The following is a 27,635-nucleotide window of genomic DNA, read 5'->3' on the forward strand; positions in this document are numbered from 1 at the left end:
AAGTGCTGAACATCAAGAACACATCTGAGCTCGGAGAGAAACGCCAGAACTGGAGATTTGGTTTGTAAAATCTGAGATGCACGCTGAGAGGATGATATGTCGTGTCAATCATCGGTCCACAAGTGTTCTTACAATTTCATTTCACATTTGGTAATATTTAGTGGCAGGGAGGTTTTAAGGCACTGTAAGCTAAGTACTTGTTGGATGGTCTAACAGCATCTGAAACTTGCTTTGCAATAGTGGAATAAGGGGGTAAAAAGACAATTCAACAATCGAGTTCTTTCTCTTATTGCATTCTTCACTACCTCTGCTGTGTTTTGTGTGTGTGCAAGGTACAAGGTAGATTTATTTGTCATTAGCCATTTGAAAACTAAACAAACTGGTTTCTTTCAAAAAACACGGGAAGACGGCAATGAGAATTTGAAGAAGACAACCACAGACTATTGAAAGCATACTCAGGACTTAGGCCACGTTCAGACCAATGTTAGCGTAAGGAGAGAAAAAAAACTCTCCACTCTCATTTATTTCATTTAGAACACTCTGTTGGCTAAGCAGAGGTTCCAAATAGGGATGTCAGATTCAATTTATGTTCTTTTAGATAGCCCAATATCAATTAACTGGTAACTAACTGCTTAATGTTTTAGAAAAGAAAAAGAAAAAGTGCAAAAAACATAAAATCGAGAGGTTGGCCTGGTGCTTGATTGCCTCAGAGAGCTTCAGCACTGCATTTACGTTTCTATATCTATGGGTCGGCAGTGCAGTAAACTGAAGAGTAGCAAAATTAACTTAACCAGTCAATGAAATGGCAGTTAATCGATTAACAACTCAGATGGCTTCAGCAAACAAATGCAGAGTTGTCCAGCAAAAAGGTGGACCCTACTGAACATGCTCTGCAGCAAAATGCACTTGTCAGTTGTGTGCAAACACACAGTCCTGGTAGGTTTGTTACTTTGTGACTTTGACAATTATCAAGATGGAAGACAAAATTATAGTTGCCATGACTTGTAAAATCTTGTCTCACAGTATTATAAAATACTGTGTATAAAGTTTTTGCTATTCTAACCTTCAAAATTCAAGGAATGGACTTTTAGGATTGAATTTTATGTACCTGTAGTACACTCGCCACAAAAAAAGCAACCTCTTGAGTTTTTTTCCTATTACATATTGAAGAATTGTTAAGATTCTGCAACATAAAACAGAAACAGAAAATAACAGAAAATAAACCAGGGCTACAAGGATTTTCCAAAATGCTAGATCACACACACAGAACAAACAACTTTGAAAATAAAAAGGCCCTGAAACTTAAAAAAAAAAACAACTATGAAATTAAAAACAAAGGGGGAAAACATGCCCCTGAGGACTAGGAGTATGCTTTCTTGCATTTTGCCAGTTTTCACCTACAATTTATTTGTTGAGTTGTCAAATATTCACGCGTACTGTGACAACTGTCCCCCCTCGGCCCACCGCAGGCAATTCATAGACTCTCTGGTCAGAGAAGTATTTATACAACTTGAAGCTGTGTAAATAGCACAGTGGAACATGTTGGCACAATGGCCCAGGGGTAGAGGAAAATGCCTACTGCACTGTACCTTAAATAATTCAACAACTGAATGGGCAGGGGTGCACAAAAAAATATTATAAACACATTTCCAGTGAAAATGACTATTGTGAAACCATACAAGACAGTTTCATGTCATCTTATTTTTCTTTAGATTGCAAAGCTCGTCATCTCTGCGACACACAGGTGTTTCAGCAGTCTTTCCGTTGCCCATTCACACATCTGCCTCCTTTATCTTAATCAATGGCTACACAGCCCAAGTAATCGCTCACGCTTCACGCACAGATGCACAGCATGAGGATAACTTTTATGTCAAGGAGGTGGTTTGAAGCTGCTGCATTCTCACGCAGCCTGTGTACAGAGTCTAACAGCACAGAAACCTGTTGACTGGTGGTTAGTGACTGCAAATGTGCAGCTCACACACTCCACAGATCACACTCCAAGAAAGGAGGGAAGATTCACTTCTCATTAAAAGTGACTTTAATTTGCTAATGATGTATGCTAGTAAAATATTTCAGCGCACACTCGTGCTGACATGACAACTACCGAGAGAATAGCCAAGCTCCAGAAGGAATGTTAAATCGTATCTGTCACTGCTGTGGTGGTGTCACTTGTTATTTCCACTGCCTTCTTCCTTTCTGTCACAACACCACACTGGAGCTCTGAAGCAAACAGCGATCTGAAGGACTGAGGAGTTGACTGACAGAGGCAAAGATATCCACAGTGTGAGCTTGCTGACTATCAGTGGCTAACATTTACTTTTAACTTTGGACCAGCTCCAGTTTGGTACAAACATAGCATTTTGCTATCACAATTTGAGTTGGATAACATTTTCAGGTTGACAGGCACTCAGTGAAGCCCTGTTTATCTGAGCTGCATTTATAAACACTAGTGCCACCACTGAGTTTGAATGAATAAGAGCAGACATTATCATATGTACTGTATGTGCACTGCTCTGTGGGATGGATAATAGGCATTTCAAGAATTAGAAAAAAATGCTGTGTTTTTAAGAAGGATCCAGTGGAGATAGGTTTAGTCACAAGTTTTTTTAAATACATATCATTGATTGATAGTGTGGAGATATGAGGCATGTGCCCGACAACAACGATATACTGTTTGGTTATTCATTGCATAGTCTAGACACAGACAGAACGGCAGGAGCAGTGAGAGTGAAACTTAATGTCCTGGGCCTGAAAGTTTGCTTTCACTCCCTCTGCAGCAGCTGCTCCTCTCATCTATACAGCTGATCTGACTGGGTGAGATTGACTAATCAATTACCCACCCAAACTCCACATACTGCTGCTGATGAAAAAATAACTCATGAAGAGTTCCACCAAAACTGCGTCCAAGGACCCACAAAAACATCCAAATTTAGAGAGGGGACACAAAATCACACACAAGCACACATATACACATCCAACAAAAAATTAGGATAGACCAAAAGTTTTTATGAAGCATTTTGAGGAATTGAGGGATTGATATAACTGGGACTTACTGAGCAATTTTAATTTAATGCTTTGCAATGCAATACAATGCGATGCAATATGATGCAATGTGATGCGATACGATGCAATACGATGCGATTTGATACATGTCGTTCCTCATAAGGAAATTTGTCTTGGACTCAGGTACTGTGCCCATAAATGCCTTCGCAGTTACAATAAAATGAACAAAACAGCACTAGCTATGCCAATCACACCAATAAATTGCACAATAACTATGGCTTAACTTTGCCCTTGCCTCTGACATGATCATTGGTTAGGCCACTACATCCTTAAACTGTGAATGACTTAACTGATATCACAATATATGCACTGACAGTACATCTCCTGTATATCAACTGAGCACTCAGTTGTCAGAGATGACTGACATTTTTCATACCCATTTCTGAGACTCCCTAGACCCCCAATACATCCCCTTGTGTTTGTCCTGCCTCGTCACAAGCTGCCCATCATCTTCGTCAGTTTACTTGTCAGCCACAAACTTGGCAAACTCTGAAAATTTTTGACAAAAATATCCTGCTGTGCAGGGGCCCTTCTCTGACTGACAGCTCTCACAATCACCATGGGCACAGAAACACGAGATGAGAAACCAAAAAAAAGCGCTGCCTCAGCCTTAGTAAGAGTGAGAAGAAAAAAAAAGGTTTTCCATCAGGGAGATAAGCAGCCTTGTATTTATAGCAAAGTGCGTCTTGCTGTCTATCTCATCTCCATGTGCTAATGAAACAGTTTGCTGATCAAGACCCCCCGTCTCATCTGCTAATAGAGGAGCGACTTAAGCTGGATCCTCTCCTTCCCTGGCTTTGTAACGTTTCCTCTGAGGGAAACGCGGTGTGAAATGAAGAGCAACATGCCCACTCATGCCCCCTCCAGAGACTGGGTATTTTGGTGATAATGGATTTGTCATCTTGCAATACCAGGACTGGCTTGGGCACAGTCCTTCCCCTTTGTGATGAGGGAGTTATTAGTTGGAGGCATGTCCGCAGAGGCTCAGGTGCTGATTACATTACACGCTCCAATCGAGTTTGCTGTGTTTAAGCGGAACTTCAGTATTTTACAATGTGGACCCTACTTTCCCATGTTTTTGAGTCTGTGTGATTAAAGGGAAAAACAGATTTTGGAATTCTTCCAGTAATGAGTGAGAGCACTGAAGCCTTCAGCCATAAAACAGGCTGCAATGTAACCACTGTGGGCATGTGAACACCGTTATTGTACAGCCACGGAAAGAGTTCTTTTTGACACTGACAGGTTCAGTCTATGGTGATATCTGGTGTCTTTGGTGATTTTGGATATTTATCTTTAACAAAAAAGTCTATCACTGTAGGGATCCTTCCCATGATTTTGTCAGACACCAATACCTTTCATATACCAAAATTAGCAGGTATATGAGGGGTTTTTAAATGCTGGAAAACTTGCTATAAGTAGGAAATAGAATCCTTTCTGTTACAAACAGACCAGAGCTTTTTTTAGTATGCCTTTTTGTTTTATTTTTTTCTAGCATGTTTTTATTTATTTATTTATTCTATTTTCTATTTAGAAATCCAGATGGTGTGATTTTCATTTTAAGTGTATTTTAAGATGAGTTAACGAGGTACTTAAGCTAGTCTTAGTTTGGTAAAGGAGAGAAACCTAAATGCAGAGGGTGTATGGTTGTCTTTCTCTGTTTAACAATGAAAACAGGTGTATCATAAACTGATGTGTATAAAAAATTGTTTGCGTTGAACACTGATATCATCATAAACCCAGGTGAAATTCCAAGAAGGTATGAAAAACCAGTACCGCCCTAGAGTCATTTGTAACCAGAGTGAATGCTGATTGTAACCTTTCCAATCAAATACAAAAGCCAGATGTTATAAAATGTTAGTGGATTTTTGTGCAGTGGAAAAGTGGCTTAAAAATAATAATCTGAGCCTGTCAGTGGCTAAAACAAGTGTCTTGAGTAGTAATAATTGATGCTCAGATGTGTTTACATGGTGGCGAGTCATGAGTTGTCCAAGTTGAAGAATACCTAAGTTACCCTTTAATAGAATTGAACTAGCATCATGCATTGCATTTAATGTTGGCACTGGGACTGGGCGATATGTCGTTTTTAAATGTCCTTTAAACTAATGTTAACTACTGAAATAAAATAAAAAAATGCTAAATGAACTGCAGTTACAATAAAGTTAAAAAAGTAGCTACTGTCAAATAATAAAGTTGAATCCACTATTATTATAATACCTTTTCTTGAAATACTGTTATAAGGAAGTTAAATAAAGTACCTGTGGCTTATAAAAACAACAAATCAATTTATACTTGATGTCTGCGATAGTCATTTTATACATTCCACGTGGAACAAGCTGCTATACATCGAGTATATTTGATATATATCGCCCACCCTAATCATAAATAAGTCAAGACAATTTCCCAGATATCACAAATTGTTTCTACAGAGTATAGACCTTGTATAGTACAGAGTATAGACCCTGTGCACAATACACACTGTTCCACAGCAGTCTACACACTCACTGCATAATCATCCTCACCCCACGCGCGCGCGCGCGCGCACGCGCACGCGCACGCACACGCACACGCACACGCACACGCACACACACACACACACACACACACACAACACAACACAACACAACACAACACAACACAACACACAACACATGCTCTGCAGAGAGTAAACATTGGAAAGATTCTCATCCACCAAATCTTACTTTTTGGCAAGGGCCCTCCTCTCTTCTGGAGTATAATCAAGAGATCCTATTGCGCCCTCTCCTTTTGTTGGCATGAATCCGATTATAGCTATAAGGGCAGTTCGGACTGGTAGAGAAACAGACAAGAGGAGAGAGAACAAGGGGGAGGTGAGAAAGATTTAAATCAGAGCACGTTTAACATTCCTGGGCTAAACAGTGAAGGTTAAATTACACGACAGGCTGCACATGTCGTCATGTTCGGTGCCGGTGTTACATAAGTGGGAGTGATGCTTTTGTTTTCTGGGCGTAAGCCTGGATTTACCCTGGCCTATGTGAGGACATCCACCATGTGTCTGTACTCACACATTCTCCAGCTGGCACAGGACGCGTTTTACAATATGGTCAGGGTCAAGGGTGTGTTTGTGTCTGTGTTATGACTTGCTGGGTCTCGTCTGTGCTCCGGTCTATCCAATACACTGAATGAAGCATCTGGAAGCCCATCATATCTGACTGTCTTTGAAAGATAAGCCTTCTTTAAAGGTTATCCACACTGGATTGTACCATGATATCTACCGCTGACATTGACCACATGACATGTAGACTGGTATTCTGTGGTTTAGTGATTCGGCCCTTTGACACACACCAGCATTTTTTTTGGGAGGTGGATTATTTTGCATGTTGTTTGAGGCGAAATTTCCTTTGCAGAATTTATTCTATTTGCTCTGTGGTTTGAAGTTTTTCCCTTGTCTTTGCCTGTAAAAAGACTAGGGCTGGGGCGACACGTCGACGTAATCGACACATCTGCAGCACATCTAGAGGAACGTTGGCTTGCTGTTTTTTTACACGTGACGCTCGCATTTGTTGACTTTGTACCACTTTATACTGCAGTTTAAAATCTCTCTCTGTCACAGAGATGAGGAAATACAAAGATGTTTGTTTTACCTCAACTTCCTCGCTTCCCTTTCAAAACAAAAACTAACTCACTCTTTCTGTGGACAGAATCCCATCAGTTGCTGATACATTGCATTTTATTTTAAAATATTTACAGGATGGGGGTGTCAGCTGTGCAGGAGCTTGTATAACTTCATAAATGAGTGGAATATGTGCTTATAAATATGAAAATACAGCACCTATATCAGCAGGCAGTGGTATGCCTTAAGGCCCAGTTACTGCTGGACTATTTTGAAGCAGAAAGAATGTACTCATTATAATTATTTCTGTAAGAGAAAACTTATAGTTGTTATTCAAATTGCAGTAATTTTACTGTAAGATGTTTTGTTGGACTGCTAGATTTAAGGTTTGTTACAGTAACAAAGAGCAATTGTTTTGTAAAGTGACTTGAATTTTACATTGTTTTATTTATTTTGCTAAATGTAGATTGCACTACATTCCTTTTACTTGAGTGGAACAAGCTCCTGCATTAATTTTATTTTGGAGAGACTTTATATCAGACTGTAAAACATAGATTACCGGTTAAGACTGGGCTATTTTTTGGGGGGAATAAAGCCCTGGAGTTATATTAATCAAGTAATAAAAAAATAATAGTTAGATCAATTAAAAAAAATAATCGATAAAAAAATAATTGCTAGGTGCAGCCATAATGACCCACATGGTAACAGTTTCATTGCAACGTACAGTAAACGCAATTGTTGACCTTGGGGCCTGTGTCCACTAAGTGTTTTTTTTTTCAATTGTTTCTTATGAGGAGTAGGCATCTGTGGAGGCGTGTGGCCTCATAGAGAAAAAGCACTTCCCCCGACAGACAGGCGCTGGTGACTGCCGCATTTTGGCTGAACAGAAGGTGAAGGCAACCCTCAAATTGCGTGAATGAAATTGTGAATATAAAACAAATTTCAAAAAAGTTTGCACAAAACTGCAATGGAAACACTTTTTTGGCTTCTATAGGTCACACGATGGTACGGCTACGTGCTTGTCGATTGGAACTTGTTCTCATGGGCATGATGTTATGAAACTAATAACTCCTCAAAAGTTGAGCGGATCATCTTGAAGTTTTGAATCCACATTTCCTCTGTGAAATCGTGACACCTCCAGTCCAAAATATCCCTTAAGTTTTGTGCAAATCTGTAATGGGGCCAGCCGCATCTTGCATTATGTGGGTTATAAAAACAAAATAAAAAATCACATACAAATTATACAACTGTACGCATTCACTATTCCATTGCTCCTAAAAGCAGTGGCCTTCCCTGTCAACTTAATGCATTTTTTTTCTTATTTTGTTTATATGACATCTCTTTTATAATAGTACTTTCATTAGCAGAAAAAACAGGAAAAAATGTTAAGTGATCTGCTGTAATTACCGAGCCACCGAGCCAAAATTTGGACATACCTGTATTAAAGTAACCAATATCAATAGTAACAGGGTAAACTATAAATTATAGAATGGAGGTTTTGTCTTTGGGGTTTCGTACTTGTCTTGCACAGTATGCTATGTCTATTGTTATATACTTTTATTTTCATCACTTTGTGCTAATAAACTTAACTAAATTCAACTGAACTAAACTGAAAATCTTCATCATTTATTTGTGTCTGCTGCCCCACCCACATGGAAAAAACCCTCTGCTCTGAGAGGACAGTTATTTGTTTTTTCCCACTTTTTTAAACTGAGCAGACACAGTGAATATCAGTGCTGTACACACCTCGTCGTGTTGTGTAGTTGCTCTGTGATGACAACCCATTATATAAATTTGACTTCACTGAGTGTCATGTGAATTAAGTAACAAATAGAAAATCAAAGTGAGTCGTCTCCAGCAGCAGTTAAGTGTGCACTCTTCAATCAGTATAAGGAGCAGCAGCACATTCACTTTGATAACAGTAAAAAGTCTGTTGTTAGGATGTCTTTTACAGCTTTCACTTTTCAACTTTAAGTCTTTTTAGGTTCTGAAAAACATGAATGGATCTGTGTATGTGTGTCGCTACTCTTACTATTTGACAATGTGACAGCAAAACTCATTCTGGACTGGACATTATAATACTGCGGCTCATATTTTCAAACACAAAATGAATTAACTACAAACAGACCAGGAAACAGCCTGAGAAAACATTCATAAATACATATATATATTCATAAACGGATCTAAATAAATAGGAATATGTAAAATCTTCTTCAAAGTGACATCAGAGGGAATGTTTGAATCACTTAGCCACATTTTATTAAATATGTAGGCGTAGCATATGAGCTAAAGCGGCAGCCAACAGTAGTGAGCGTAAGGGCTCGGTGCAATTATCCAGCCAGGCTTCCTGCAGTCATTCCAAAAAGGATGAGTCGCGACTTTTACACAACATGTTAAGAACCCAGCAGGGGAAGCCAAATCTCTAAGGCATGGCCGGCCATGTGACCTGCATAAGTTGGTTTAGAGCTACCTTTGTCTTTGCTCTGTTAACGAATTAAATCTTTTTTTGTGGTAATGAGAGGGAACTAGTGGGGGAAAAATGCTTTGAGGAGGATGCCCCATCTCCCACTGAGTTCCCTCTGATTAAATGCTGGAAAGTAGCATGAAAGTAGAACTCGGCAAAAGGACTGATTGCCAGCAGAGAACTAAAATGAACTCTCAGTAGAAATAAATGATCAGTTATGACTCCGGGAGGTGCAGAAATATGCCCTTCTGATGATGGAGAGGTTCACCACAATCAGGCACTCAATATGTATTGATTATTTTGCAAGGTTATTTCCAGAATGGATAGAACGCCAAAGTCAGGGCAAAAATCTTCAGCTAATTCCGAAAAAAAGTCAGCATTGTACATTTGCCTTTTCTATCGTTAATGCATATTTTATACTGTTGATGCTCTATTAAAATATGTAACAAAAATAAATAAATCTGGCCATGGGATAAAGGATATATTGCACAAGCTACACATAAAAGGACACTTTGTGTAAATAAAAGAATGACTGATGTATCATTTTAAAAAAAAAAAATCTGTGGCAAATCCACATCATTTTTATTTGTCTGGTGTTTTTGGGGTGTTTTTACACATTTTAAACTTATCGACAGAATTTAATGATTTAAGCTGGTCCATGTTGTACAAAAGAAGTCTGAAGGTTTTCATTCTAACCAAAGACTATACCAGTGTGATATTCAGCAAATAGTCAGAATAAGGCCTGCGTTAACTTCAGCTGCAGACAAGCTTTTGTTTTAAATATGCTTTATTTAGTTTTATAAAAATATCATTTCATATTTTGAAATGCTAATTTGCTGTTTATGCTGGTTGCTTTTTTCCACAGCAGTAAGTCAATCAGTGCAACAACAAAGTCTACTCAACACTCCTCTGGTTTATCTTTTTGAACTTTTTTTTTCTTTTGCCTTCGTGCTGTTTGAGGCTGATTTATAGTCGTGCGTCGGCTCTACGCAGAACCTGCACCACAGCCTACGCAGGGGGCCCATGCCGCTGTGAGCATTTTTACCAGTGCAGTGGTGTGTCTGCGTCACTCTGCAATCACACTGCTAGTTGTCGGTGGGTTTTCTAATCATCGCCATCGTCATCATTTACTTTATTTACAGCCTAGGTGTTAAGGCACAAACAACATTCAACAAATAGCATTACGAAAAGAATGCATGTCTTTTTCAGTTTCAAACCAAATAAACAGACAAAACTAAAACCAATGGCAGTTACAAAAAATTAGAACACCAATTAAACCTTGAAATTTTCTCAGCAGTGTTAATGAAATCAGATAAAACTTTTCTATGCCACTATGCTTAGTTGCTGTGAAGTGCAGTAAGGTTTCATTGATTCAGCTAACACGCCCACAACACATATAGGACATGGCTTAATAGTGACAGTATTTAACAAAAGTAAAAAATTAAGGTCTTTTCCTTTGATGCATTTTCCCCACAAATACAACCTGCTAACCTTATTAGCATCAGCCTATGGCTGGTCTGGGCAATATGGCTTTAAAATATTATTGCAATATTTTAATGCTATATCACGATACACGATAAACTCTGACATTTTAGTATTAATATAAAAGTATTAATATAAAAAAAATAATGAACTGAAGTTACAATAAAGTTAAATCAAGTAGCTACTGTCAAATAATGAAGTTAAAAAAACTACTGTCTTAATAATATTTAATAAAATATGTTCTCTTATAATGAAATTTTAAAAAGTATTATTTTAATTACATAAATCAAAATCGGACTCATGGTGCTTTTATTTTGAATGACCCGGCTCATCTCAGGCCAGAAATTTCAAGGTTTTTACTGTGGACTTGAAGCTTCCGGTTAAGAGTGGGATGTTAGCGTTAGCAGATAAACAGATACCGCAGCACCTTTAAATGTGAGAACAAACTAACAGCCCTCCAGTTTATATATTGCTAATATTTTCAAGTATATACATAGAATATATACAATAGATTACATAGACATAGATGGATGGACACACAGAGGCAGATATTTGTATATAGTGTGAACAGAAAGGGGACTGAGACCCAATCAGAGCTGAAGTGGACCAAAACCAAATCCTCTTTCAATGACGTGACAATTTGTATGGAAAAAAAAAAACCTTTAAAAGAGCCCCTTTTCTGTTGGTCCACTTTTTGTTTCACTTTAAGAGGACTGAGTTTGGCTCTTTTTAAAGAGGACTATATGTGAAAACATCCTAAAACATGGCTTAATGGTGATGGTACATTCACAAAAATGAGACTGATGCAAGTAACCTTGACCTTGCCCTTTGACCATCAAAATCGAACGAGTTTATTCTTGAGTCCAGATGGACATTGGTGCCAAATTTAAAGAAATGCCTTCATTGAGATATTGCGTTCAGGAGAATTGATGGATGGACGTACACACAACCTGAAAACATAATGCCGAAAACCTAAATGATGCTGGAGTAAAGGCGTTTTTTACAGAATCGAATGGTAGGTCTGTATTCTGACATCAGTTTAGTATCTTGCACACAAAGATGCCCACACCAAATGTCTTTAGGGAGTCCCCTTCAGTTTCAATCACTTGCATTGACATCAGTGTGCAGCACAGTGAATGTAACATGCCTTTGTTGTTGCTGATGGAAGCGTTGCTGTAAAGAAAGTACACATTGCTGCTGAATGCACCATGTGAGAGCTATTAAAGTGCTGATAATTACACCCCTCTTCAATGTTATTTTACCAGACTTTCATTGGCAACTGACCTTTGTTTGTTTGTGCTGGCCACACCTCCCACTATTATTGGATACCCTGTCATTATCTGAATGCCAGCTGTTATTGGAGAATTATGGTAATGTGATTTATAATAAGAATGGGCAGCAGTGTCAGCCATTCAAAATGAATAACTGTACGGACACATTAGAACATAACATCAATAGCTTTCCTCACTCTTTATAACAGTTCCTTTGTTTGATGGCTGTTTTCAGCTCTAAAAATAAGAGTCATTCTACCAGAATCTCCGGGCTACAACAAAACAGTGACTTTTAGTTCGGAAAAAGAATTAATTAGAGAAACTCTGAGGATACTTACTGCTCCAAGAGGGTTGCCAGGTCTCTGGATGATGGCCAGAGATGCTCAGACAAATTTTCTTCCCAACTTCGAATCTTCCGTTTGGCTTGAAGGGAAAGGCAATAACAAGGAGGTGGAGGTGAGTGTGTGGGTAGAGATGAATTAATAAAACATGCATTCTCAAAAGTTCTGACAAGCAGACAGAGATGGAAGTTTGACACAGCTGAGGATGTGGGATTCTGGAGAAGTTTTAAAACAATGAATGGAAAAGGAACATTACTAGAATGGAGCAAAACGAGGCTGGACACAATGAAAAAGTGTCAAAACAATTCAGAGCACTCTGGCTTTTATCAGCGTGACATCAGTGCAGGTGTCACACAGCTGTCTAAATATAATAAGACAGCCTCATATTCTCACAAAACCAGCGCAATTCCCTGTGACAATGTGACGACAGCTGAGGCTTTGATCTGACAACTGTCACTACGCGTGTTGCCACCAGAAATGGCTGAGGGTTAAATGACATGCTGTCCATTTTCCACTCTTTGATCATCTGATTTGACGGCTTCCTGTTCCGCCTCAGTGGGAGAATAATCGGATGCGATGGAGAGGTGGCCTTTGTCTGCGCATTACCGTGAGGAGGATGATGCTGGGGGGCTTCATGGGGTACTCTGGGGGGAGCACAATCCTGCCATGGTAAACCCCTCCGTCGAAATCAGAATCCGGTGGCCCGCGTACGGAAAAGTGCCATTCAAAGAGGTTATCCTGCACAAAGAGAGAGAAATGTCACAAAAAACTAGCATTCAACAGGAGACACTAAACGTGAGACTCCTCATGTCTGTGTGAGGTGACAACAGTGACAGTGACGAGTCCTGTGGAGCCACACGGCCCACAGCTGCTTGCTGTGCTAATGGTGAGCACTTATTCTAATAGTGCAGTATCCAACGAGAAAGAAAATAACATTTTACTTCTATGAACAATTCACTAGAATTGAACTTTAACCCTCCTACCTTTATTTACAGGCGTTTGTCTCAACATTCTTTACATGGCTGAGGTATAATATATATTTGTATATGTACATCAGGGCTGGGGCAACACTTCGTCGTAATTGTTGTAATCGATCGCACCATTTCACACAGCCCGTCTAATGAGAGCGTGAGCAGCGCCGGACGTGTTGTTTTTTGTTTCGGCGATGGTGTATCTTGTAGTAAAAGCGTGCACACTGCTCACCTGAGCAGCACCTGTCAGGTGCATCTAAGCTGCGCGTCAGCTGCAGCACATCTAGAGAAACGGTGGCTCACCGTTTTTTTACGCGTGACGCTCGTGTTTGTTGACTCTATACCAATTCTCTCTCTGTCACAGAGATGAGGAAATACAAAGATGTTTGTTTTACCTCAACTTCCTTAATTGTATAACTTCATAAATGAGTGCAATATGTGCTTATAAATATGAAAATACAGCACCTATATCAGCTGCGGTATGCCTTAAGGCTGGACTATTTTGATGCAGAAAGAATGTACTCGTTATAATTATTTCTGTTAGAGAAAACTTATTGTGTTTTTCAAATTGCAGTAATTTTACTGTAAGATGTTTTGTTGGACTGCTAGATTTGAGGTTTGTTACGGTAACAAAAATTGTTTTGTTAAGTGACTTGAATTTTACATTGTTTTATTTATTTTGCTAAATATAGATTGCACTACATTCCTTTTACTTGAATGGAACAAGCTCCTGCATTAATTTGATTTTGGAGAGACTTTATATCAGACTGTAAAACACAGATTACCGGTTAAGACTGGGCTATTTTTTGTTTGGAAATAATGCCCTGCAGTGAATGACAAGTTTTAAAATGTTATATTCAGTAAATTCATTGTTATATATTTATTGAGTAATTAAAAAAATAATAGTTAGATCAATTTAAAAAATAATCGATAGATTAATTGATTAATCGAAAAAATAATTGAATGATTAATCGAAAAAAAATAATCGTTAGGTGCAGCCCTAATATAAATATATACACATTGATATATATGGCAAGTTGCCGTCATCAACAGCAACATGCCCAAGCAACCGGATGGAATTTTCATAGAAGCTGGTGATTTTAATCAAATTATACTTTAACTCCAAAGATGTAGCAGGATCAATATTTATATCATTTTGCATTTTTAAACTTTGTTTAAAAACAAAACATGCCTTTTTTCAGACTTCTGCAGTGGTTTCATTTTTCAGACCAAGAGATTGCCGCTTTGGATGAAAATGACTTTTGAAACAGTTACCATCATGCTTTGGGTGTTGAAAAAAGGAAGCGTAATGTTGAAACAGCATAGTGTCAGTGAGTTAACTGGCTACAACCGAGCCTCGTTTACAGAGCCAACATTTCTTTACATTTTGGCACTGCTACACTGTAACCCTGAAAGTAAAGACAACAACCCGAGGAAGACGAGATGCTGTTATCACTGCAACGATCCATTTGCACTGATCCCAGCAGTATGTGCGGGATGTTACTGTGTTCAGATTTGACTGAGTTTTGACTCTCAAACAGGGTCAGCTGGCTTCAAAGAGGCCAAGCCAAAAGTTTAGCCAGACTGATGTTACATTACATCCACTCAACAGTCCAAATTAATTTACAGATTTTCTCTCTGCACGTCAGTATAGCATTCAGCATATGGCTCAAGGACACTTGGAGGAACTTGGGATTAAAAAAAACCTAGTTAATGACCAACTGGCAAGTGAGCTTTGCTATTGCTGCCAGATTATTTCAGCCGCTTCATTTGGAAGTTGGACTGAAAGTCATGCACCCAAAATATTTGTAATAATCGCTTCACCCGTGTTTCCTGACCAACCTGACTTTTACTTTGTGATGTCATCAAGCTCCCACAACTTGTGACTTTGTTAAATCGTGTTATTCTTATTGATAAAATTATAGGCAAAACTACAGTATAAAAATAAGATCAAAGTTATAAGAAACAAGAATTTCGAAAAAATGAAAATGCCCCCAAACCTGACATATTTCTTTTAAAAAAAAAGCCACTTGGGAACCTGTCCTCCGATATTAAGTATTCTGCCTGCAATTTGGGTGTCATCTTTGACTCTGAGCTCAGTTTTAAAATTCAAATAACCAGGGTCATGCAATCACACTTTCTTCAAATAAGAGCCATCGAAAAAGTTAAAACTTTTTTTTTTTCTCTACAGCAGATCTTGAAAAAGTCATCTTTGCTGTCATTTTGTCACATCTGGATTACTGTAATTCCCTGTGTGAGGGGCTCAGTCAAAAGGCCAGTTCCCCTCTCCGGCTGTCAGAACTCGGCTGCCAAACTTTTAACGAACTTCAAGAGACAAGAACAAATCCATCCTATCCTTGCAACTATACACTGGTTACCTGATAGGTACAAAATTGATTTTAAACTCTTACTAATCCCTTTTAAAGCTACATGGCCTGGCTCCACCCTACATTATAGATTTGCACAGATCCTATGAGCTGAACCTCTGCCTGCCTCCACATGTAGGACCCGTATAACTGTTCCCACAGGCCGCCTCGTTACAAAAGGAGACCGCACATTTTCCATTAAAGCCCCGCAGCTGTGGAACTCCTTACCATCTTCATATAGTATATATTCTTATTGTAATTCTTACTTATGTATATCTCTGTTGTTCATTTTAGCATTGCACACATATCTGTGTTTTTATATTTTGAATGTACATACCAGTTTAATACATTTCATGTAGCATAATGCAGTTTTATATTTTACGCACTTTACACACTCAGCACATTATTTATATTATTATTTAAATATTCACATATAAGTGACAATTTTCTGTATTTCTTTACATTTATACTTTGTTGTTTATTGTTTAGTATTACTGCATTTCTATTTTTATATTCATACTTTTATGTACTAATGCTTGTACTTATTTATACTTATGATAATCCTCTATGCTGGCATCAGAGCGACTGTAACAAACCACAATTTGTACACAAGTATTATTGATTCTGAATTTTAAAGGAAGGCCTTTTTACAGTAAAACTTATGTTTGTCTACTTTCTATTTATTTCTTTTACCAATGTCACTATTATTACGTTTATGTGCATATGTATGCGTGTAAGTATATGTATTTGGATATTTGTGTGTGTGCGTGTGTATATATACATATGTGTTTAGGGTTGTTTGTATGTAATGCACACCATTTTATCTTTGACTGTATATACTGCTTTATTGTCCTGTAAAGTAGTTTGTAATGTGTTTAGTGCTATACAAATAAAGTTTATCATTATGATTAATATTATGATCATTATTGTCGTTACTGTTATTATTAGTATCATTTAATAACTGCTTTGCATTTTGCGCTTACACATTGCTGCACCTCCTTAAAATGATGTATTTTTCTTAATTTTATGCATTTTTTACACTTTATTTTTTAGCTTTATTTTCATTAATATTATATCAAAAGGTTATATTTCCCATCTTATGTTTTGCATTGTGTGCATTATATTTTTTATCCTTATTTTTTAATCTTACTTTTACTAGTATTATCCAGTGGGGTTTTATCCATGTGAAGATGCATTCTATGTTTTTATTTTGATCTAATCTTATTTCTACATGTAGGTTTTCTTATATCTTCTGTCTTTTCATGTGAATCACTTGGCGCATGTAATTTCCTTGTAGTAAAGCACTTAAGGCTGCATTTCTTGTATGAATGGGGCTATGCTAATAAGGTTTATTATTACTATTATTATTAGTATTATTATCAAATCAACTTTACATCTTCAGCGAAGAAGCTCTGTTAGACTTTACAGGATTAGAAAGGGGTGTTATTGTGGTTATCCTCAACAAAAGTAAAATAAATTCGAGGCACTACAGCACAGTGGCGTCCTGTGGTGAACTTACCTCCAGCGGCTGGGCGTGGTAGTGCTCTGTGGGATCCCTCAGCTCAGCAGCCTCTTTCATCAGCCTCTTTACCGCTGGACATTTTATGGAAACAAAGAGACAAGAAAAGTGAAATTAGCGCCTTCAGTTTAAAACAGGGCTCACATCTTCGTTATAATCATTACAGCTTATAAGTTCAGTGTCCACTACAACCTATTGTGTGCTAAACCCTCCAAATACACCCAAATATCTGCAGCAGTTTTAGTGGCCAACATTCCTGCTTTCCAGATGCAGAGGGCTGCAAATGTGCTGCTCCCCTGTGTATTAGGACGTTAACGCAGATGGACAGACGAGAAGAGCATGCAGAGGGACAGGCCTTCATGTACTGGCAAGTCTCTGCTAAAAATCACACTGACTGTCACACTCGTTCAGACAGCTAGGGTAAAGAGGCTCCTTTCAAATGTGCAATCCAAAAATCTTGGTTTAAAAACACCTTTGGCTCTTCTGTTTCCTAAAAACTATTCAACAAGACAGTCTCTCAGTAAGCCATCCCTGTGTGGACTGGCAAACTGTACTGCATGATTAAAACATGAGCCTTTGATTAAGAAATAGGTTTTTAACAATTGAGATGCAGACGCTGATGTGCATAATTAGTTAGTAATTCCCTTGTTTTGTAAGGATATTTTATCATATTTTAGCAGGAAGCCCCCGGGCTATTTTTTTTTTTCATTTTAATTGGCTGTTTATGCAAACTCAACACTTCCTCCCTGTTTACCTGTTGTACTGCCAAATTTCAGCATAATGTATCCATACCTACAATTTTATTAGTACAGCAAAAACCTGCTTAATAACAACTTTATGAATAAAGCACCTTCAAAAGCAAAACAGAAATGGGACACATAAACAGCGATGCAGCAATGGAAAGCCAAACAGTATACTGAAAACATGCAAGACGAAACAAGGGCAGAGTTGGTATGAAGTTAAAACCAGAAAATAAATAATGCAAGATGCAAGATGTAAAATGTCAATATAACATATTACACAGAAATAGACCAAAAACATCGACAACAGAAGTGATTAAAGCAATAAAACCACAAATAAAAGGAAATAAAATAAATAAAACATAAAGTATAAAGGTAAAATGAATAAAAAAGACGACAAGAAAGACAATCCTTAAGGTTGTTTACATGAAGCATCTCCCGAAGGTGCTGAGCTTTACTCTCTTTACTAAAAATCAGCTGGGTAGAAATTATTATAGAATTATTTATGACAGAACAATGTTGTTGTACTGATAAAATTAGCATTTCGGAATGGAAATTTACTAAATTTACCCTGTGAGCCATCGTGAAATTGATGGACGAGTAAATTTTTCAGCAAAAATTTAGAAATTCATTGCTTCTCAAATGTGAATATTTTTCAGAAGAATAAAAATTGATAACAGTGTGTGACTGTAGGGATAAAAAAAATTTCACAATAAACCACAAGTAAAATTCCCGATGGTTATATTATACTTTCAAATTTTAATGTTCTTTAAAACTGTTTTTTATCATGCTTTGAAAATCTCAAAAATATTGTCCAGCATCAGCATCCAAACTTCTACTAGGACTTAGTCTATCTGTTTTTGTATTATATGTATTTTCATATAAAGGTATTGCTATATATGTATTCATACTGATTATGCAAAAAAAGCTGCATAGTGCTACTAATTTTCTTCGTGCTTTTCAATATAAAACTTGAACCTATTGCAGTTTGTGAATCAGTATTTTTCAATCTTTTCAGCACATCTTAATGATATATTATTAAGTGGCAAAAAATGACAAGTGTAGGGATGAGATCACAAGCCTATAAACATTGCAACATGCATCACAACTTTGTAGAAAATGACCCCAAATACAGCCCGCGAAATCCTGGAGGGACTAATAGTATATGTTTAACATTACCATGACAACACTGATAACTGTGATCATTCAGTCATATGAATTTTTCAACAAGTTCAACTTGAGTTTGTTTCTGTCCTGATGGTAAAGATAAATCCACCCTCCCACTGATGGAGTAAGTACATTTTGCAAATCTGTGCACACACACACACATCAGAGCTGAACCCAATGTGGTCAAATTAAAACGCTGCTTATGAGTTGCTTGTTGAAGATGAGCAGATGACGAGCAGATGACAGCGGGAGTCATGATCCTGCCGCACGCGGCAAACGCAGCTGAACTTTTCACTCAAGGCAGAAACAGAGTAAACAAGTTTGTTTTTTTTAAAGTTATGTTTAAAGGGGTCAATCTCCACCCATGGAGTTCGTGAGTATCAGTGCAGACACAACATGCTCTCAAAATGAAACATCTGCTGGCATTAACCCTTGTGACACGACCCAGCCACACACTCCGGCCTGCTGTGTTAATCTGAACGCAGACTACCTCATCACTCTAGGAAGGATGGTTATACAAGTCCAGATGATGATGGTGATGATGATGATGATTGCAGGGGGGTTTAATCACTGTTCTGGCAGTAAAGGACACAACTCTTTGATGGAACACTGGCTACCAGGCTGCAGCTACACCAGTCAGAGTGCAGGAGGTGAGTTTGCACACTGAGGGCACATTAAAGTCCATCTCGGGCAAAGCCTTAGGTTAAACATCCCATCATGCTTTCACACAAGGTCATGAGTCACAGCAACATGGGCGATGTCACAGTCTCAGCCCTGTGTTAGCAAAGTGCTTGTCCCAAGTTGGGGCGTTTTTGAGTTATTAGAGAGCAAGGTCAATTTGCGTGCTTTTGCTCTCTTCTGGGCTGCGACCGGAGCTCCAGCTATCAGCTTTCAGCCCGCTGCAAGAAGAAACAGGACGGGGCTGAAAATCAGAAAGTAATTGTGAAAAGGAAAGCGGAACTAAGAGGTATTCATGGAGGCAAAATTGGTTTGGAATCCAATCGAGTGCGGGCAGTTTGGGTGTTGAGCTGGAAATGGAGACTGTGAAATGAACACGGGAGAAGAAGACGAAGGGCAGCAGCGGGGAGGGCAAATAACAGGGATGAAGGCGAGGCGAGCTGAGAGGATGTGCGGGCTGCGGGGCTGAGGGAAGCAGTGGAGCAGAGAGATGGCCTGACACCACGCGGCTTTCAGGGCACGTGTTCTTTCTGATTCCGCCCGAGGACAGACACTCTTCAGTGAAGATGTGAACCAACCACAGTAATCTGGCATTGGACACACAAGGAGACCGGGGCAATAGTCTGTATGTGTGCGTATGTTTACAAGGCTTCCTCCGCCCCCTCCTGTTTACACCACAGTGCAGGGGGTCATGCACTGCTTGCAGTCTTATTCAAGCTCAAAAGTACTAAACTACACTACGTATTTACAAGTTTTTTTCCATGAAAAAGACAATCCCCTCATGTGTAAAGGTATACTTTACCACCAAAATGACCATTTGTGTATCAATTACTCACCCCATGTTAAACTGAATTTGCTGTGTCTGAAATTTACTTTTTGACTTACAAACCAAGGTGGCTTGTAGATGAAAAAATCCACTGGCCAAGCACATTATTTTTCAAAAATAATAAATTACCTTCCTTGTTTCACATACGGGCCTCTTGTTTCCATAACTTTAATTGAGATAATGGTGTGTTATGTTAAATAAAAACTTAGAGAAGAGGCCAAACCAATATTCGAAGCAGGATTATTTAAATATATCAAACAACTCATCACTACAGCCTCATCATTTGAATAAGTCACCTGTGTTAAGCTTTCATGCACTGTTTTCATCTAGGGCTTTTACTGTGAAAGCTAAATGCCAATGATAGCCTTATTTACTCAGCAAGCGGAAAATCTAACCGTATTTGACACGTGGTGTTAATTTCGCACCCTGAATTTGTGAGGAAAACTTTGTTTTCCCGGCATGCCTCAACAACGAAGAATCCAAAAAATCTTGAGGAACTGGAGTAAAAGGGGTCCACAATTAACAACAGTAAAACTATATCAAAACATCCATTTACCAACTCTCATACAACTTGTGCATTATAATGCAAGTCCCAGGTCCCATTTATTTATGGTGGGCCACCACAATCAACATATCTGCACCCACAAATAGATTTTCTAGTGCTACTGAAATATATTTTCCGGTTATTCATTGCACCACACTCTCTGAGTACAGAGTGTACTGTTGTCACAGACGGAGAGTAGAACACCAGGCACAGTGAAAGTTAACCATACAATGCTCTGAGTCTAAAAATTTGCATTCACTCACTCTGCTTCTCCTCTAAGCCATTAATCCAGTTCACTTTAACGGCATAAACTGATCACCAGGACTAGAACTGCTGTCTTCATGGACCTTCAAAAATGTTACTTTTTAGAGAGGGGGCACAGCATGATAAAAAAGCGACACATGTTCACAAGATTATAAAAAAACAAAAACAGGAGGTTTGGTGGCACATTCACCATCTCTGCCCCTCGTCTGCTACCACCACACATGGATTCTGATTATGTGGAAAACACTGGAGAGTGAACACTATTTGCAAAATACTAATGCACCTATTTTCTCCACAGACACCCTGCAAGTTGACGGGATTAGTTTCTAAGGTTTGTGGCAGCTTATTTCACCCTTGAGTTGTCTTATGGTATATAAAAAACACCATATAGACATGGTAACAAGGTTAGAACCTTGAATTTCACTGTCTGTAAGACAAAGGGGGATGAGAAAGAAGTATTCTACCTCTGTGCAGCGGCTTTGAGCATCTTGGCCCAAAACTTATCAAAATACACCTCATGTTTTGGCAGTTTTGCAATTCAAAAAAAAAAAATCAGACAACTGTATCCCAGGGTGATGAGTCTGACAACAGCAAAAGAAGCCAGGATTTGTGCCATTGCCATTAAAGTCCAAACTCTGTTACATTTGCCAGCTGACAGAAATGTCCACATCACTGAAAGACTACTCCAGAACAGAGGCCTGGTCTGTGCTACATTTCCATCAGAGTGATAAAACCAACTGCTGTTGGACATGCTGGTATGGGCTTTTTAATGTTGTGGGTTTGATTCCATCTTGTAGTGCCATCTCTGCTCTCGCAGATGCATACGCAATTCCACCTTCATCAATGACAATCTGTCGACTTTTCTGAAAATGTTAAGCTTCAACAGAAACCCAAAATACGACAAAGCTGTTTGCCCATGCGGCACCACACACAAGAGCCAACAAATTAAATAACAGACAGGAAGCTTAACTGTGCAGTGATCTGTGACAGCTGAACATGCTGCTGCAGCGCTCCACAGTGGGACCTCCATCCGTCACGAGTAGCAGCATAAAGCTCCAAATTCACTAATGCTGAGCCAGCTGTAGGCAGGGGGTGGTGGTGGGGGGATACTTGTTGAAACGACTAACCCGCAACCGGAAGCTCGCACGTGAGATCTGTGTAAGTGGGATAAGCCAATGTGTCCATCAGCTGCTGTGGGTATAAACCTTTAAATTTTTATAATAATCATTTAAAAGTCAGCTGTTAGTCAGCCAGACAGTGATCACAAAGAAAGTCCTGAATGATGTTCTTTTCAGACTGCATAGTACTCACACACAATCATTTTGGCTAAATGTTGAAATATCAACAAGCGAATGCAATATGTGAAGACAATGCAGATGTGAATGCTCAATGTTGAAAAGCTAACACTACAAAGAAGTGCTTGCTTTAAATGTTGATTGAAACCAATGATGTATAAGTGATGTGGAATATTTTGGACCTTTTGCATTCACACCAAATAAGACTGGACTAAGACTACTGTTGCTGTCAGAATAGGTATGAAGGTGAATAGCATTTTATTTAATCCCAATTGATTCAATTTAAATCCTTTATCAAATTAGGTTTGACTTTCAATATCCCCAAGAGACTTTTGGCTGGCTGCTCCAAATACTCAATGGTCTCTATACTTTTTAAAGGGATACTCTGCCAATTTTCAATCTGCAGATGAACTGTGGTAAATGTCCCTCCATATAACCAGTGCCTAGATATCACCCAATATGGTGAAACCCCACCAGATGAAAAAAATAAAAGCAAAACACACCATCCAAAACAGTTTTGTTGGCCATAAGTGCTGTTGCTCAAACTAAAGGCTGTACTTCCACAAACTCATATTGCCTGTCACCCATGGCACCACGAGTCACAATTTTTAGGAGTGGGCCAACAGACAGACCCCCAACCCCCCACCCTTTCTTGGGGGGACTGAAGAACTCGAGTTTGGGTCGAAATCCAATAAAACAGTAAAATTAAGCAGCACTGATAAAGTCTAAACTTTCTGATTCTTTTACTGAGGATATTTCTCTCCTCAAATGTTTTCAGAAACATGTTCAATATCAAAATTTTTCTTCTTGGCAGCTGGCCGCTATCATTTCACAGGTATGGGTTTGCATTACATCATCCCCCAGCAGGAGCGTCAATAGCCTGGTGTGGCGCAGTTCATTCTGGTAGTTGTAGGATTTCTATCTCTTGAGCAAAAGCATCCATTTTCTAGTTTTTTGCTGGTCGTATAGCACAAGTTTCAAAAGTATTTGAGACATCCTGTTTTTATTAAAAGGCCATCTTTCCAACAGTGAAATACTTCTCTAAATAAGGACAGACAGAAATTTGTATCACATTGCTATTCAGTTTTACAAGCCAGAAGAAAATATAATTAAGACATTTGCATATGATCCACTTCTCCTCCTGATATCTAATTTCATATCAGAGTATCAATATCAAATCAAAGTCAGCAACCAACTCCACATTGTTTATACCGAGGCAAACACATACGCATACTAATCCAATGTTAAGAGCCTGAAATACTGTAGTCTGTTGGAAGGTCTTACACCAAGCTTTGAAAACTTGGTATTATGAAATAACAATAAATCATAAACTCAAAATACCAAAACCCCCAAATATCTTCATTTTTGATTGTCTGGCTCAGCCTCTGTGTGATGCTGCTTCTCATGCTAAAGAAAAATAAAAGATAAAAGCAATGGGAGCTCTCTGAAGGTTGGACAATAAACCGTCCCCAACTATGCTGTGTACGATGACCTTTTAACATTGATAAGGAGACGGACATCTTTAATATTTGGCACAAACACACCAGGGTCATCCTGAGAGTTGCTATGATGCCGAATTTACAAGCAACTGGTACCCAGGAGTGCAAGGATCAGAACAAAGTGTCCTCAAGATGTTCCTGAGACCACAGAATTGTTATGCAAGAGAGAAGAAGCAAGCGGTGTTCTCGGAAAAAAAATAATAACCAAGGAGAGAGGGAGAGCGAAGGAGAACGTTTTTGACAGCAATTAGAATGAAAAGAGGAGCGGCGAGGAATCAGCTGGGAGTAGGTGATGTGAGGTATCTCTTGAAATGAGTTGTTAGCCCATGACAGGAGCTGCCGAGCTGAGCCTGTTGTTGTGACTGGAGAGGAAAATGTCAATCCACAATTGCGGACCCAGGAGGGAAACTTTGAAAATGCTGATTGATATGCAGGTCTGATGGCTGTTGTGACTGTGCTGTCAATGCAAAGCAAGATGGAGAAGGACTGGAGGAGAGGCTGGAGGACATGTGTTGCATTGCTGAGAGTGTGAGGAGGAGAGAAAGCTGCGGAGGTCTAATCCCTGTCCGTGTGTTCTGTCATACTTTGCAGGTTTTTTTCTTGTATTGTTTATTTATGACCTTAAATTGTCTCCTGCAATAAAATAGTTTAACTAAATGATCCTTAATGATGCAACAGTATGGATGCTATCCAGGTCTGATCACTCTACGGATTTTTCTGGAAAACACTATTCGGTTTAATTTAGTGAGGGGCTGTGGCTGTACAAAAACAGTTAATATGTAATTATGCATGTGTGCTGGGAGTCTGGGAAACATCAGTGGCATTTTTCTTATTTTTTCAGACCTTTGCAAAGCAACTTTTCTAACTAAACTCCCAAATAACTTACCCTATAGAGCGCCCCGAGGATGACTTTTCATTTAGCTTCGCCCTGGTTTCCTCATCAAAAAGCCTAGGGAATTTTTCCATTGGATTACAGATTACTGCAAAAAATAAGGTATCTAACGTCTATAATACTTACACGTTTTGTTAAGCAAGATTATCTTCACAAATGAACATCGCTTTCAGGATTTTTGAAGCCTATAGGCAATCACTAAAGGTAAAAAGCTAACGTTAGGCTATGAATAAATGAAATGGTCACCTGACTAAATGCCGCCACCACAACAAGGCTGTGAAGCTGCGTTCAGCGTGATGATGTTCTGCAGTTTCATTTAGCCACTTGTAAGCATCCGCCCTCTTCACAAATGAACACCACTTTCAGGAAGTTTGAAGCCTAAATGCAAGGGGTCAACCAATATTGGTGTTTCAGGGCCGATACCCATACCGATTATTAATACTTAATGAGACTGATAACCAATCTGACTATGCACTTACAATAAAAATGAAAATATATTTGTTGAAATTTAGAATTTGGAACATAACAAAGTCCAACACAAAACTTAGTTTAAATGCCTTTGACCAAAATCCAGCGTCTTCCAAACTTGTCAAAATCATCAACTCATGCCAAAATCATATATTGCCAACCCAACTTTCATTCCAAGCATTCCACCATTCCAACGACTTTCTGACGTCAAATTGATGTCCAATGCATGTAGGGACAAAGACAACACGCCTGATGTCCAAATGGAGCCTCGTATATCATTTTCTTTACATCTGAGCCCATTAGATGGCACTCCATGCTCAAAAAAGGGTTAAAAGCATAGTGAGTTTCCATTCTTTGAGCCTTTTTCTTTAAAACCATAATGTCATCTAGTGTGCTCATAAAATAAATAATGGTTCATGAGGCTTCCTATGGCCATCACTACAAAGAAAAGTAGCAGTCGGCCGATTATTGGCTTATTATTGGCCCGGCCAATGATCACACATAAAATTCAGCATTTTTACGATTATCGTAATCGTTACTTCAAATAAATTAATAGCAAAATGTGCTACTTTGTCTCTGATTGAGTCACATCAATGTCCCGCCCACAGCTCTATCTGATTGGTTTCGTGTCGTGAGTAATAGCCTATCAACACTGACAGCTGCTGTGCCACAAATGGCAAAGATGGAGAGTGAAGCTGCTCCGGTGAGCGAGCGCACTGGGAACTGTGTCAAACATAAGACAGCAGATATAATCCTGATCTTGCACTTAACATCACAATCCTCTAAAATGTTGTTGCTAACACACCCAGTGTTTCCGCTGCACAGTGATGTTGTAAATAGTAGTTACTGACTGTAACTTGAGTTCAATGAGAACCAGCACCAGAAGTTCACCAGTAAAACAGAGAACTGTAGTGGAAGACCGGGCTTCATGATCAAACAAAGTTTTGGTGTTGCGTCAAAACTTTTCTTTCTCCCTCTCCAGTAGTGGTTGAGATATTTCAATAAAAACACTAAATGTCAAGCTCATGGTGGTGCTAGTGGAAAAGTCACAGGATCATTAAAGTCAGTAGAACTCATCCTCTGAGCACAATGGAAGTCTGAACCAAACACCCTGGCAATCCTTTAAATAGTTTATAACGATATTTCAGCCAAGACCAAAGTGGTGGATTCACTGACCAGACAGGAAGACAAGTTTAATTTACCATCAATGGGCAAAAATCCTGTAACTAATTTACAGTATGTTGCAATTCAGACGGACAGAGAAAACTAGACTTCTGCACTTTCTCTTGGCTCTGTTTTAAGGTTTTAGAAAATAAACCCTGTGACAGGAAATTGTGGCCAATCACAGGTCATTTCAGAGGGAGGATGTTCTGATCAGCTGTTCTACAAATGCAGATGGGCCTACACTTCCCTAAGTCTAATGTTTTCTCTACACCCTCTTTCTCTCTCTTTCCCTCTTGATTCAGTCCATTAAAACTCCTGCCAAAGTGCCATTTAAGCACGAGACAGTTCACAACAAATTCATTTTTGAAAAATTACATAAATAAACGTTAATTTGGCAATAAAACGACTCGATTAAAGCTTGAAGGAATAGTGAGAAATTACAGCCCTGCCCCAATCAGGTTCGGGCAGAGAATTGACGTTCTAAGCTAGTATTAGTTAAACAAAAGAGAGAACCTTGCATTTAGGAGGTGTTCAGTTGTATTTTTCTTTTTAATATTGACAATCGGTATCAACATATTTCCTTCTTGACATCTTGAGAGATTAACAGACTAAAAAAGGCCAACAGAGCTTAGGGAGCATCATGAACTTGCCGCTGGAGGCTGTCTGATTGAGCTGTGTTGGTGAAAAAGATTGATCAATCCCACTGCGTGTTCACTTTGTGGTAATTAATCAGAGCAGTGGGTTGCATTGTCTGGAAAAGTTTTACAAGTTGAAGAAGTAGAAACAAACAGCTCAATCAGTCACAGCCAAGTGAGGGTGTGGGAGGAAGAACTTAAGCCTGTCAGACACTAAGCTGAAGACTGATAATCAGCAGCTGGATACAGATTTTGCCCAATAGACTCTATGAGTTTGAAGGTAGTTTAAAATTAGAGACCGACCAGCAGGAATTGTATCCAAACAACTAACAGAATCCATGTTATTTACTTACTGCTAAGTAACTCAAGCACCAACAGTTGTGTCTATAAATCTGGC

At 38.8% G+C, this 27,635-nt stretch overlaps 1 protein-coding gene across 1 annotated transcript in view; it reads right to left on the reverse strand.

The window, feature by feature from the left end:
* Positions 1–27,635, reverse strand: part of ube2j1 (ubiquitin-conjugating enzyme E2, J1) — a 57,151-nt gene that overhangs the window by 17,289 nt on the left and 12,227 nt on the right. The window contains exons 2-5 of the mRNA XM_042503734.1: positions 17,067–17,140; positions 12,817–12,948; positions 12,208–12,292; positions 5,763–5,868 (exon numbers count right to left, since the gene is read on the reverse strand). Of these exons, the coding sequence (XP_042359668.1) occupies positions 5,763–5,868; positions 12,208–12,292; positions 12,817–12,948; positions 17,067–17,140 (397 nt within the window). The remainder of the gene's footprint in view (positions 1–5,762; positions 5,869–12,207; positions 12,293–12,816; positions 12,949–17,066; positions 17,141–27,635) is intronic.

Source organism: Plectropomus leopardus, chromosome 16, assembly GCF_008729295.1.
Source record: "Plectropomus leopardus isolate mb chromosome 16, YSFRI_Pleo_2.0, whole genome shotgun sequence".
NCBI lineage: Eukaryota > Metazoa > Chordata > Actinopteri > Perciformes > Serranidae > Plectropomus > Plectropomus leopardus.